We start from the raw sequence: 12,419 nt of genomic DNA on the forward strand, positions 1-12,419 counted from the left end.
GGCCCAAGCTGAATCCTGGTATGTTATAGGAAATGCATTTCCTGCTGTGGGGCGCTCACACTCAGGGTCATTGGGGCCCCATTGTGCTGGGTACGGCACGGACACACAGTGACCAAGACCAGGCCGGCATAGCAGGGGGCTGCAGGTCGGGATTGAGGGGCATCGGTGGGGAAGGGGGGAAGGCAGCCCCTGCTCTCACTCTGCCCCTGGCCCTGGTCCATTCTGGGTGCACTTGCATTTCTCTGGAGGCCCCTCAACCTCTGCCCAGAGCAAAATCCCAATCAACTGTGCCATGCGGCTGCAGGGATGTCACCGCCTCTGGGCTCCAGGACTGACAGACTCTGTTAATGGTTCATTCGCTGGGGGATAAGAGGCTGGAGCAGCCCCTGAAGGAGAGACAGACAGGGACCTCGCAGCTCCACAGACACCCAGGAACTGATCCTTCCCCTGGCATAGAGTGACCCCAGGCGAGTGGGAGCCCTAGCCCTGTACGGACAGCCCTGGCATCACATGGCCTTACAGCAGCCTTCTTCTTGTGGGGTATCTGGTGAGCACAGGGGCTGCACACAGACGGGTGAGTTATTGTACGGTCTCTGATGAGCGTGGGAACCATGCACAGATTGGTGAGTTATTGTAGGGTCTCTGGGGAGCACAGGGGCTGCCGACAGACTGATGAGTTATGGTAGTGTCTCTGGTGAGCACGGGGGCCGTGCACAGACTGGTGAGATACTGTAGGGTGTCTGGGGAGCACAGGGGCTGCGCACAGACTGGTGAGATCTTGTAGGGTCTCTGGTGAGCAAGGGCACTGCATATAGACTGGTTAGTTAATGTAAGGTCTCTGGTGAACACACAGGGGGCTGTGCATAGACTGGTGAGCTCTTGTGGGGTCTACACAGTGTTTGCTATTTTGGCAGGGCTGGGAGCTGGCAGCTTGTCTCTGGGCTTGGGAGACAGTCACAGGGAACTGATGGGTCTCCTGTCCCCGCAGGCGTCCCTCACATGGTCCCGCTGGAAGCTGTGAAGGCCCATCCCTGTCAGCGATGCTGATCCTGAGCTGTTCCTCCAAGCTGCGGCTGCTGGAGGGGATGCTACGGAGGGGCCTGCCTGACACGCTGCTGGTGACCAGGACTCGCCCGCCCCCGCAGGGCCAAACGCTCCCACCCTCGGGCTGGGCAGAGAGCAGGGCAAAGTCCCTCATAGACACCTGGGTGATGGGGCACATATTGGGCTGAGGTGCAATCCCCTGGGTTGGGCTTACATGGAGGGCTGGCCCCTCCACCTGGTCAGGGGGTAGCAGTTTGGGGGGGCAGACCCTTTCTCCAGGTCGGGGGGCAGCAGTTCAGGGGCCGGGCAGGCTCTTATAGATCCACAGGGGATGTGCTGTACCCCAGCCTGTCACCAGTCCCCTGGGAGTGACCCCTGTAGTGGGCTGGGGCCCGAGGCTGCACACAGCTCCACAGGGGCAGGCCCGTGACCTCCACCACTGGGCCTTTGACACCAGCCCTCCCATCTCTCTCCGTGGCTCCCTGCAGCGAATGCAGCTGCGCGAGATGCCTGCGGGAGGCTTGGACCAGGCCCCTGCGGTGTGTGTTGGCAGAGACCCCGGCAGCCTTTGCAAAACACAGGAGTGGTTCATTACTCTGACGGCTGCAGCTCTGCTTCCAGCAGCTTAGCTTGGGCCCCTGCTCTCTCCTTAGCTCTGCCCCTGGCCCCACTCTGTCTGACTCAGGCCATTCCAGCTCACATACGGAGGACGGGACCCCCCTGGCCTCCTGACTCCCTGATAAGCCTGCCCGCCCTGTCAATCAGGCTGATCTGGAGCATTGGCCTCTCCCCATTGTTCCTGGGGACTGTCAATCTCAGGCTCCTGATTTCCCATCGACCCTCCCCCTTTTAGTGCTGGGAGCTAGCCAACCAAAACACCCCCATTGAATGTTAGTAAGGGGGCAACAATCCCCTTACATTAAGAAAAAATCCAGTCCCTGATCCTGCCCCAGGCAAGGGTTTGAACCCCAGGAGCCAGAGGTTCAGACTGGAGGTGTCAGTGAAAAGGCGAATAGCTCGGCCGGCAGGGAGCAGGGTCCCCTCCCCCCGCTTGCCCGTAACACTAAGGAAAGGCTGTTGAGCTCAGGCCACCTGTCTGTCTGGAAGTTGACCCTTGTATTTGAGTGGGGCAGGGGAACACGGGACATGTGAGTCACACGGGCTCCGGCAGAACTTCCCTGAGGCTGTGTCCAAGGGAGCCAGCTCGCAGCCTGCTCTCCCTGGGGAAACAGAGTCAGAGCGGAACCTGGTGGGAGCTGAGCCCCCAGCTGAGCATGGGCAGACACGGGCAAGGCATGGCCAAGGTTAAGACCCGGAATCGCCAGCAGGGGGGTCCTGGCCTGGGGTGAGGGCAACAGGTTAACCCCAGGAGGGGAAATGGATTCCTGGCATACACTCAGACCTGGGGTTGGGACAACCAGCATAGGGGAGCCCCCTGCATCACCAGACCCTGGAACACCAGCACCCCAGAGACACGGCTGGGCTAAGACCAGCCTCGCAGGGGGCCACACCTACACTGATCCCCCAAATGCTCAAGGGGTCACTCCCTACCCCAGCCGAGGGGTCAGGACACCCCAGGGTGCAGCCAAGATGGCCGACACATGGAGGAAGAGGGGGTCACGACCCTTCTCACTCCCTGGCAGATGGAGGGGGGGAAATGCAGTGGCTGGATCCCATCCCAGTTTCAAACCCAAAGGTTTTGGGGGGGCAAAAGGTGCTGAGGCTGAATGAAAACTCCCCCCTGCCCCCAGCTAGTGTCAGTGAACAGACCTGCCGTAACGGTGGATGTGAGACTGCTCTGAGCTGGGTATTGGAAAGGGTGAGTTTGATTCGAGCCAGCTGTGAGCATGCTGACCGTGCCTGGAAGGACAGGGATGGGGAAGGTGCTGTGGCTTCTATGGATAGCATTTGGGGGTTCGAACTTCACTGGGACAGTCACTAGTTTAAGTGACCCAGAGAGACAAGGCAAGCGCTGCTGACTCCTGGATTTCCCCGCCTCTCAGCCGGGAGGCTGAGCAGAGACCCCAGCTCGAGAGCACAGGACTGGGAGGTGGGTGGTGGTGGACAAAGATGGAGGCTCTCACCTGGAGCTGGCCAAGGAGGTCAGACGGAGACAGAGACAGCCTGGAAAGGGTCTTTCATTCCAGCTTGGCTGGGCCCTGGCTGACCGCAATGGACACTGCTTTACCCCCAGTTCTCTCTGCTGACCTAAGGCCGCTCCGTGACTCATAAACCAGCCTGGCTTGACAATGCTGCCGGGTGTCACTGCAAACACAGGCTGGGGTGTCGGAGCCCCCCAAGAGCGGCCAGGTCTCTCCAGGGGTCTGGCTCAGTGGGAGGCACGGGCAGAGCTCGTGGGGTGGAGCAGGAGGGCTGGAGCCCAGAGGCTCCATCTCAGAGGCGGTGGCCTGCCCTGCAGGAAGAGTGGGGCCCCTGGGGGGCTGGCACTTTGAGGGCTCCTCCAAGGGGCAGAGTAAAAGCTGGGGCCCAGCACCGATCCTGGGGATCCGGGACATCCCCGGACTCTGACCCCTGTGTCTTGGCAGGTCTACGGCACTGTGATGCATGTGAACCGCGGGAACCCGGCTGGCCAGGAGGTACTGGTGGATTCATGGCCAGAGTTCAAAATGGTCCTGACCCGGCCACGCAGAGAAGTGCGGCCTTTGCTGGGTCCCTCCCATCTGCCCCGCTCCCCTCCCCCACCTTTCGCCATGGCTCCCTCGCTCCCCTCCCCCACCTGACGCCATCACTGCCCCTCCCTGACTTCCTTGCCCCTTTCCCTGCTTGGTGTCATCTCTACCCCTCCCCCTTCTGTCTGCCCCACCTCCCCACAGCCTGTTTCCCCTTTCTGCTGCCCAGAGCCCCTTTCCATTCTCCCCTAAGCCCCCTGGCTCCGTTCACAGGGCCCCTTCCCCCCTCCTCAATCTCTTACTTGAGGCTTGCTGTGCCCCACTCCCCCGATGCCGTCCCTGAGGGTCATGGGGGGAGGGGGCAGAGGCTGCGCTCACCCACAGACAGTGTTCCCCCTGCAGGTGGCGCGGGACCCAAGCGATTATTTCACCAACTTGTACACGGCCTTCTACCGGGACGAGGGCGCCTGCCGGGCCCTGCTGGAGAACAGCTGTGCCGTGGACTGGGGCCAGGCCTTCCAGATACAGGGTGAGCCCCTCCAGCCCCGCTCTGTCCAGCATCTGACATATGGGGGGTGGAACCGCTCCCCCCCCCCACAGGCCAATAGTCCTGAGGATCCTGCCTGGGCCCCTTCTCCATCCAGACCCGGGATCCTGAATGAATCAAGCTTGAGAACCCCCAGTTGGGTCATGCCGGCCCACAGTGGCCCTTGGCCCCTCCCTGCTGCTCTCCCGCACCGGGCTTGGCCCCCCAGGTCCATGGGCACCTTTCAGGGGCCCCTGCTGACAGCGCACGGCTGTCCCTGCAGGGCTGCAGGACGGGGTATATGAGACCATCAGGGACATCGCCAGGGCCAGAGGGCTTGAGATGGAGACGTATCTGTACCGGCCGCTGCTGCACCCAGACCCGCCTGCCATGCCCCAGTACCAGTAGGTGCCCCCCAGATATGGGGTGTGTGAGAGAGAATGGGGCAATGTACACAACCAGCCAGTGCTAGATGGAGGGAGGAGCGGGGCTGGGGGAAGGGAAGGACCCCGGGGTGCCAGGCCAGAGGCCTCCATTGCGCCCTAGATCTGGTGGCAATGAGTTCCCCAGGCTAACAGTGCTGGCAGAGTGAGGGCATCACCACGGCCCCACACACAGCCCCAGGCCTTGGGCACATGCTGCCAAGGATTTCCCATCCTGCTCCGGGGCAGGGCTGAGTCAGCCCTAGAACTTCACCAGGAGGCAGGGGCAGCCCAGCCTGGCCAAGGAACCTCCTTGGTCCCAGGATGGGGAGAGCAGGGGGAGGGGCAGCCTGTAACCCTTCAGTATCCTGGGACGGGCAGCCAGGGGTCCTTGACCCCAGAGCCATCCCCTCTGAGGGGAGGGGGGGTCTAAGCACAGAGCCCCCTGGTCCCTTCTTCCCTGTCAGCGGGTAGGTCTCCAGGCAGGGGGTTTGCTGCCCACTGAGCCCTGGTGCTTTCATCTCAGGGAGCTGAGCTTAGCCAAGGCCCATTGGCACCGATGACTCTGCTGGGGCTGGACTGGGCCTTGTCAGACAGCCCCTGTGCTGAGGCCGCGGGAGTGTGTCGATCCCCTCCCCGCATGTGCCAGGGCCTGACTTGATCCCGTCCCCCCAGGGCTCCCCCTTCTCCCCCACGCCAGGTCTATCCTCTCTCAGCCTCCCCCCATTCTCCCTGTGCCAGGTCACTCCCCCTCCAGCCTCCCTCCCCTCCATGGGGGACACTGCGAGGAGCGTTATGGGGACTATAGCCACCCCAGAATTTGCCATAGCCTCCCCTCCCAGTGCAAAGGCCAAACGTTACGCAGCAGTAAGGATGGCAATGCCATACCACGCCACCCGTCGGTCTCGGCTGCTGCTGGCGACGGCGCTGCCTTCCGAGCTGGGTGGCACACCCCTCCCCCACAGGATACATTCCATGCCCCCCAGTTTGAGATTCGGCAACCCCCCATCCCCTCCAATTTTCTGTCCAGCTCATCTCAGCCCCACAACTGGGAAGAGGATGGCATCGCTGGACACTGCTCCTCTCTTATGCCATGTCATACCAGCTCAACTTCTGCTCCCCGGGCTCATTCCCTTGTACCAGTTCGACCCTCCCAGCCCCCAGTTCACTGCACCCCACGCCCCAAGTTGGGTCAATATCCCCCTATGTTCACACCTCCCATGTTTGGTTGCTCCCCGCTCCCCTCCCCTAGACTTACCCCTTCTCCTGCTGGTTCTAGTCCCCCTGCCCCCCACACGCTGACATCCTCCCCTTGCCAGGTCAATCCCCTCTGTGCTCACCCCACCCCGTCCTGTGTCTCTCTCCCCCCTGCCCTGTCTTGCAGGCCTGACAAGGGGCTCAGGCTGGCCCCCGTGTCCCCTGCCCACGCCATGCTGCTCAGAGACACCTGGAACTTTGGGGGGAACAGCCGGAGCCTGCGGTACCTGTGCCTCCTGATCCGCCACTTCCCCAACACCTGCCTGCTGGCCCCTGAGGGGACCCTCATCTCCTGGTGCCTCACCGACCCGCTGGCTGCCCTGATGCACGGTTACACCCTCCCGGAGCATCGCGGCCAGCACCACATGAGGCCCGTGGTGGGGATGCTGGCGGCACAGTTGCATGCCCGCGGCTTCCCTGTATACACCGGGGTGCTGCCCCACAACGAGCCTTCGCTGCACATCCTGCAACGCCTCGGCTTCCGCATCCTGCCTGGGGTGTTCTACCAGCTGATGGTGAGGCCTGGGTTCACCCAGTCCCAGTCAGCCAGTGCCCTGGCCTCGGCCCAGGACCCTGCACCCAGCTCTGGGGAACGGCCACACACACATAGCACATAGCATGGGGGGAGGGGAGAGGAGAAGGGGACATGGCCTAGGGCCCTGCACCCAGCTCTGGGGGACAGCCATGGTCTGCCAGCACGTAGCCCTCGGGGAGGGGATGAGACAGGGACACAGCCCAGCCATGCCCAGGGACCTTCCACCCCCGAGAAGGGGACACATTGACCAGCCACCAGGGAGCTCAGCTGTCAGCCCTTGGGAAGCCAGGGCCTGGTGGAGGAGACTAGCTCATGCTCCATTATCCCCTGGAGCAGGGCAGATTCTCAGTAGGGGGCGCTCTCCCCTGGCAGTCAGTGCTGGCCCCAAAGAGAGCAGGGTGAGGGCTCAGCAGGGGGCGCTCTCCGCTCACAGTCCTGCCCCCCGTGCCCTGTGCTGTGGGCTCAGCAGGGGGCACTCTCCCACTCCCTTCCCCAGGCAGTTTGTTGCTCGGCTGGGGCTGTGGTCGCGGGTCCCCTTTCCAGGAGCTGTGCCTGGTCTTGCCAGAGCTTTGGTGCAAGCTCCTTTGGGCTCCGACCACAGGTCCCAGCTGTGGCCCACCCCTTACCTCCCCTGTGGTGATAGGTGGCAGGTGCTGGCCTTGCACGGTTGCTCCAGGGCCAGCAGCCAGCTGGAAAGCCAGGCCAGGGCTTGTGTTGATGATGGTGCACTACACGCGGGAGGGGAGTGGCCATAGGACCCCACCGTAGAGGCCTGCTCGGCCAGAACACAGGGAGGAGCATCCGCTCTTCTCCCTGCCCCCCAGAATGGACGTCCTCGGCCCTGGGCAGGCGACTTGGGACTGACTTGCCCCCTGCCAGCCCCAGTGCACAGGCTGCTCCCTCCCCGTGTAGCTGGGCCCAGGTGCAGAGCCAGTGAGCTGTGGGGGAGAGGACACCCCACACAAAGCAGACATGGCAGGTTCTCCTCCCCCTTGCTGGTAGGTCAGTAGCAGCGTGGAGAGAGGGTGGGGCACTCTGGCTCCTTGCAGGCCCCAGGGACATGCATCCCCTTCCTCTCAGGGGGTGGGACAAAGTGAATTTTCTGTAATAGTTTTGATGCCTGTGTGCCTCAGTTTCCCACTGTACTATTCATGTCTGCCCAGTGGGTGCCAAAGAGTTAAAAAGCCTCTCCTGGGGCAGAGCAGGGACAGGAGGGGGAGTGTCACATGGCTGGGGGGCAGGAACTGGGCGTTCAGGATCAAAACCAACCCAGATCAACAGAGGCTCCACAAAGAAGAGTTGGCGTTTGGTGGGACTCAGGAGCTCCCAGCTAGGACTGAAAGAGATGGAGACAGGATCCATGTTTGGCTCTTCAGCAGCTTGGCTGGGTGGGGCCCTGGCCTGTGTCTTCACCTTCACTTCTCTCTGCTGCCCCAGGGACCTCCCAGGCCGGGTTCCAGGGGACCAATAAACCGTGTGCTGTGTGGAAAAGGCTTTGGGATGTCACTGCAAACACTGGCTGGGGACGCTGGTCCCCAAAGAGCAGCCAGGTCTCTCCAGGGGTCTGGCTCAGTGGGACGTGCCGGGCAGAGCTCGTGGCGTGAAGCAGGGGGGCTGGAGCCGTGTGCTCGGCCCTGGAGGAAGAGAGACCCCTTGGGGGGCTGGCACGTCACAGGGTTCCTCCAAGGAGTGGTTTAAAAGCTGGGGCCTAGCACTGATCCTGGGAAGCCACGACCGGGAGCAGCGCTGTGGGTCCCAGCCGGGGGCACCCGGCCAGTGTGGGGTGTCTCCTTCACAGCCAGAACCGACAGCAGAGAAGGGGGGGCACATCTGCAGGCAGACCCGGGGTAGAGCCAGACCTGCCCCCAGCCAGGGCACAGTCCCACCAGGGCACAGCACCCTCCCCGCCGGCCAGGGAGCTCTCCCCCCAGAGCAGTGCCCCCACTCCCAGCCGGCCGGCCTGCGTTGCCCCATAACTTTGACTCTCAAACTTGCACACAGTCTCCATTTCCCAAGATTGAATCATTATTTAAAAAACTGTATAGAAATCACCACTCTCCCATCATTCAGTGCATCTGGCCCAGCCTCTGGCCCGGCCCCGGGCCCCTCGCCCAGCTCCAGCCTCAGCGGAACCGCTTCTCCTCCCACACGTACAGCTTCCCTGCAGGCACCTTCCGGAAAAAGAGGCTGTTCCCTCGGTTCATGTTCCCCTGCATGGAGAGGAGAGGAGAGGAGATGGCTGTCAGGGTGGCCTGCCCTGCCCTACCCTGCCCTGCCCCGGGGCAGCTTCCCTCTGCCTGTCACCCAGGCCCCAGTCTGCCTAGCCCTTCCCCACCCCTAGCCCTCCTAGCCATAAAGCAGGGCCAGCGCTTCCCAGCCCTTTTATAACCCCCACCCTGAGATGAGTGCCAGGCACGGTTGCCCCACACACAGCATCGGTGTGCTATGGGGCTGGGGCGAGGCCGGGACGTACCTCCTTGAGCAGCTGGCTCCAGCAGTCTAACCAAGAGGAGTAGTTGGGTGCGTAGGGGGGGAGGCCACCAGCCAGCCTGCAAGAGAGGAGAGGGGGGAGGAAGTAGCAGTGAGCCATGTCCCATGAGCCCCGGATCCCCCCCTCGCATGGGGACTGGGCCACAAGCGCACCATGCTCCAGCACGGACACAGCCCTGCTCCGAGCCTGCAAATGCAGCTCAAGCTGCGCCCCACCACGGCCTCTGCAGCAGCCAGTCGCCCGGGGGGCAGCAGCTGGGTCACCCCCTCCCAGCCACCGTAGCCTGTTCCTAGAACCTCCCTGGCCTCCCAAGCGCCACTTCCTGAGCCCTTCTCGGCTACGTCGCTTTAATGGGGCCTGAGCCAGGCAGCTCAGTCAGGTCCCAGGATCCCCAGCTGCCCCCTGTCCATTCCCCCAAGGCCAGAGCTTCCTGCCCCCGCCCCCAACACTACAGCGGGGCAGACGGGCACCAGGGGAGCAGCCTTTCTCCTGGGGACAGAGCTGATGCTCCCTAGTGAGATGGCCAAGGGCAATACTCCCGAGGGGGTGGGGAGGGCTGATTCAGGAGGGCAGACCTCTCCCCCCCCCTCACCAAGTCCCAGCTGTACTGCAGGGCGGGCAGGGACCGGCTGTCACACCCGAACAGGCCCGGGTCTATTCTGGAGGCTGCAACCTGTGATTTTGCTCCTGCCAAGCGTGACATGGGACGGGAGCTGCAGGGCCTTGGCCAGGGAGCCCAAGAGGCTGCCAAGCGTCTGGGGAAGAGGGGAACCACAGGAGCCTGCGTGAGGGGCAGGGGTGAGCTGCGAGCACAGCCAGGACTAGCTCCACGTCAGGCTGGGCAGAGCGCTCTCGCCTGCCGGTGCCAGCTGTTCACATTCCACATCAGCAGCCGATGACAGCAGCTCCGCTCCCCCTCTGAAGGGTTTCTCCCCAGCCCCCGAGGGGCCGGAACATCATCATCCTGGATCAAACCCTATAGGATGTGGGAGTAAGATGCTGCATCTCCCTGCCTCCTGTACAGGAGCCGCTGCGTCTCCTGCTCCTCAGAGCTGGGGCGGACGCCCTTGCGTCGCAGGGGGAGGGTGCAGCTGGCTCGGGACAGCGTGCGAGGCACTCACCCACAGTTGTTAATGGCCATCAGGTTGGAGACGAGCACAAAGGGATACGTCAGCATACTGGCCAAGAACTGCAGGCACGAGAGATGGGCCACAGTTAGTAGGGCGGGGCGCTGGCTCCACAGCCCACCCGGAGCCCCCCAGCCACAGGAGCACAATGGAGAGGGAGGGTGTCTTAGTGGGGCAGAGACCGTCTGTGCAGCTCCCAGCACAGCAGGGCACTGCTGCAGTCTTCTCCATGTGCTGGGACCCTGGCACTCACTGACTTGCTCCTGGGCAAGGAGGTCTTTGTCCTGCCCTTCCCAGGTCACCAGAGAGCACATGGTCTGAGCCAGGCAGCAGTGCCTGCTCGGGACAGATACAGGCTGGATGGGCAGGGCAGCGGGCACAACATGCCCAAGGGGAAGGGGCCAGCTGGGCAGAGCCCCAGGGGCGGGGCCAGGCCAAGGTGCACGAGAGGGTGGAGAGCTCACCCACCATGCAGCACCAACTAGTGATTTAGACTCACGGAAGGGCACCAACCTCCCACCCCATGGTTCCCTCAAACTGGCCCCTCCCACCCCAGGGCAGTTCTGTGGGGCTACCCCCCCCCACACACAGCCCCGAGAGGAGAGTCGGGGTTACACACGCACTCCAGTGACAGCCTGTGAGTAGCTCTTCATCTCGCTCATGGTGGAGACCTAGAGAGAGAGGGAAACGCATTGAACAAGGAGACCCCGCACCCTGCCACAGCCCGGCCCCTCCATCCCCAGACACAGGGGGCTGCCTCTGCCCCGATTCCCCGCACCGAGTCTGCACGCTGGGCTCCGCCAGGGCCTGAAACCCAAACTGCCCCCACGCGGGTCGCGGACGCTGCTAGGACAGGCTCCCCGGCCGGGACAAGCAATCGGAATCCAACCTTCTTGGGCCCGCTATAATGGGAAGTCTGAAACACTAATTAAAACAGATGTGGTACGCCCATAGGAGAGAAGGTGCAGGGCACTATACTACACAAAGAGGCAGTAAAACAAATAAAATATCAACACCTTCCACCTTAATGCCTGGCCCTAACAAAAAATGTGTTGCCACATGTCCTATGCTTTTCCAGGGATACCTGGGCAGAAGGATCCCAAAAGAAAAAGGGGAAAAAAAAAGGGGTGGAGTATTAGGATATAGATATTCAGGCCTGTAAGCAAAGGCCTAGACTTGAAGAATGTAGGTGTATTCATATCACTTAGCTAGTTATAGAGGTACAAATCAAGAATCAAAATCACAGTCTGCCTGTTTATAGGCCTTCTCTCACCATGACAGTCTGAGGCCCTGTTCTTAGTTTGATAGCATCCTGTCTGACAAGAACTCATCAATAGCTGGGGTGTGAAATCCTCATTTCTGTGTTGTTCTATCACTTCCCTATTATTTATCTGTGTAATCTCTGTTTGGTTCTGTGATTGTTTCTGTCTTCTGTATAATTAATTTTGTTGGGTGTAAGCCAATTAAGGTGGTGGGATATAACTGGTGTGACAGACCCAGACCAGTGGGGTACAGTAGTCTGGTAGAGGGCAAATATACTGGTCACTGGATGAGTAGTTTTCTGTCCCCTGAGTGACCAGAGCAGGGGCTGCACTAGAGTAATCAGGAACCTGCTAGAACCAGTTAAGGCAGGCAGGCTAATTAGGACACCTGGAGCCAATTAAGAAGAAGCTTCTAGAATCAATTAAGGCAGGCTAATCAGGGCGCCTGGGTTTTAAAAGGAGCTCACTTCAGTTTGTGGTGGGAGTGTGAGGAGCTGGGAGCAAGAGGTGCAAGGAGCTGAGAGTGTGCGCGCATGCGCTGCTGGAGGACTGAGGAGCACAAGCGTTATCAGACACCAGGAGGAAGGGCCTGTGGTGAGAATAAGGAAGGTGTTTGGAGGAGGCCATGGGGAAGTAGCCCAGGGAGTTGTAGCTGTCATGCAGCTGTTACAGGAGGCACTATAGACAGCTGCAGTCCACAGGGCCCTGGGCTGGAACCCGGAGTAGAGGGCGGGCCTGGGTTCCCCCCGAAACCTCCCAATTGACCTGGACTGTGGGTTCTTCCAGAGGGGAAGGTCTCTGGGCCGTTCCCCAACCCACATGGTGAATCTCTGAGGCAAGAAAATCTGCCAATAAGCGCAGGACCCACCAAGATAGAGGAGGAACTTTGTCACATTGGTTAAATAATCATGTTACAATATGTTAAAATTGGTCAGTTAAATTTCATTAAAATAATTGGTTAAGGTATGGCTAAGCAGAACTCAAGTTTTTATATTCTGCAGTCAATCAGGAAGTAAGGGGGGGATAGAAACAGAGAATGGGGGGGAATTGGAATAATGTTTTGCTAAGGGAGGGAATGGGAACAGGGCCACAGGCAAGGCTCTGTGGCGTCAGAGCTGGGAAGGG

General features: G+C 61.1%; 2 protein-coding genes across 2 annotated transcripts; one reads left to right on the forward strand and one right to left on the reverse strand.

The window, feature by feature from the left end:
* Window positions 1-1,025: 1,025 nt before the first annotated feature.
* Window positions 1,026-6,496, forward strand: LOC112124206 (glycine N-acyltransferase-like protein 3). Its single transcript, XM_026646990.1, has 5 exons — window positions 1,026-1,118; window positions 3,591-3,698; window positions 4,077-4,203; window positions 4,484-4,604; window positions 6,007-6,496. Exons 1-5 carry the CDS (start codon window positions 1,041-1,043, stop codon window positions 6,494-6,496), a joined length of 924 nt encoding a protein of 307 aa, XP_026502775.1. The 5' UTR covers window positions 1,026-1,040.
* A 1,925-nt stretch (window positions 6,497-8,421) lies between these two features.
* LOC113405738 (mitochondrial carrier homolog 2-like) lies at window positions 8,422-10,784 on the reverse strand. The gene is made up of 4 exons (XM_026646991.2): window positions 10,656-10,784; window positions 10,027-10,094; window positions 8,888-8,963; window positions 8,422-8,624 (listed from the first exon to the last, which is right to left on the reverse strand). Exons 1-4 carry the CDS (start codon window positions 10,692-10,694, stop codon window positions 8,538-8,540), a joined length of 270 nt encoding a protein of 89 aa, XP_026502776.1. The 5' UTR covers window positions 10,695-10,784; the 3' UTR covers window positions 8,422-8,537.
* Window positions 10,785-12,419: the final 1,635 nt, after the last annotated feature.

The sequence above is a fragment of the Terrapene carolina genome, unplaced genomic scaffold (assembly GCF_002925995.2).
Source record: "Terrapene carolina triunguis isolate 2854851 unplaced genomic scaffold, T_m_triunguis-2.0 Scaffold50412, whole genome shotgun sequence".
Lineage (NCBI taxonomy): Eukaryota > Metazoa > Chordata > Testudines > Emydidae > Terrapene > Terrapene triunguis.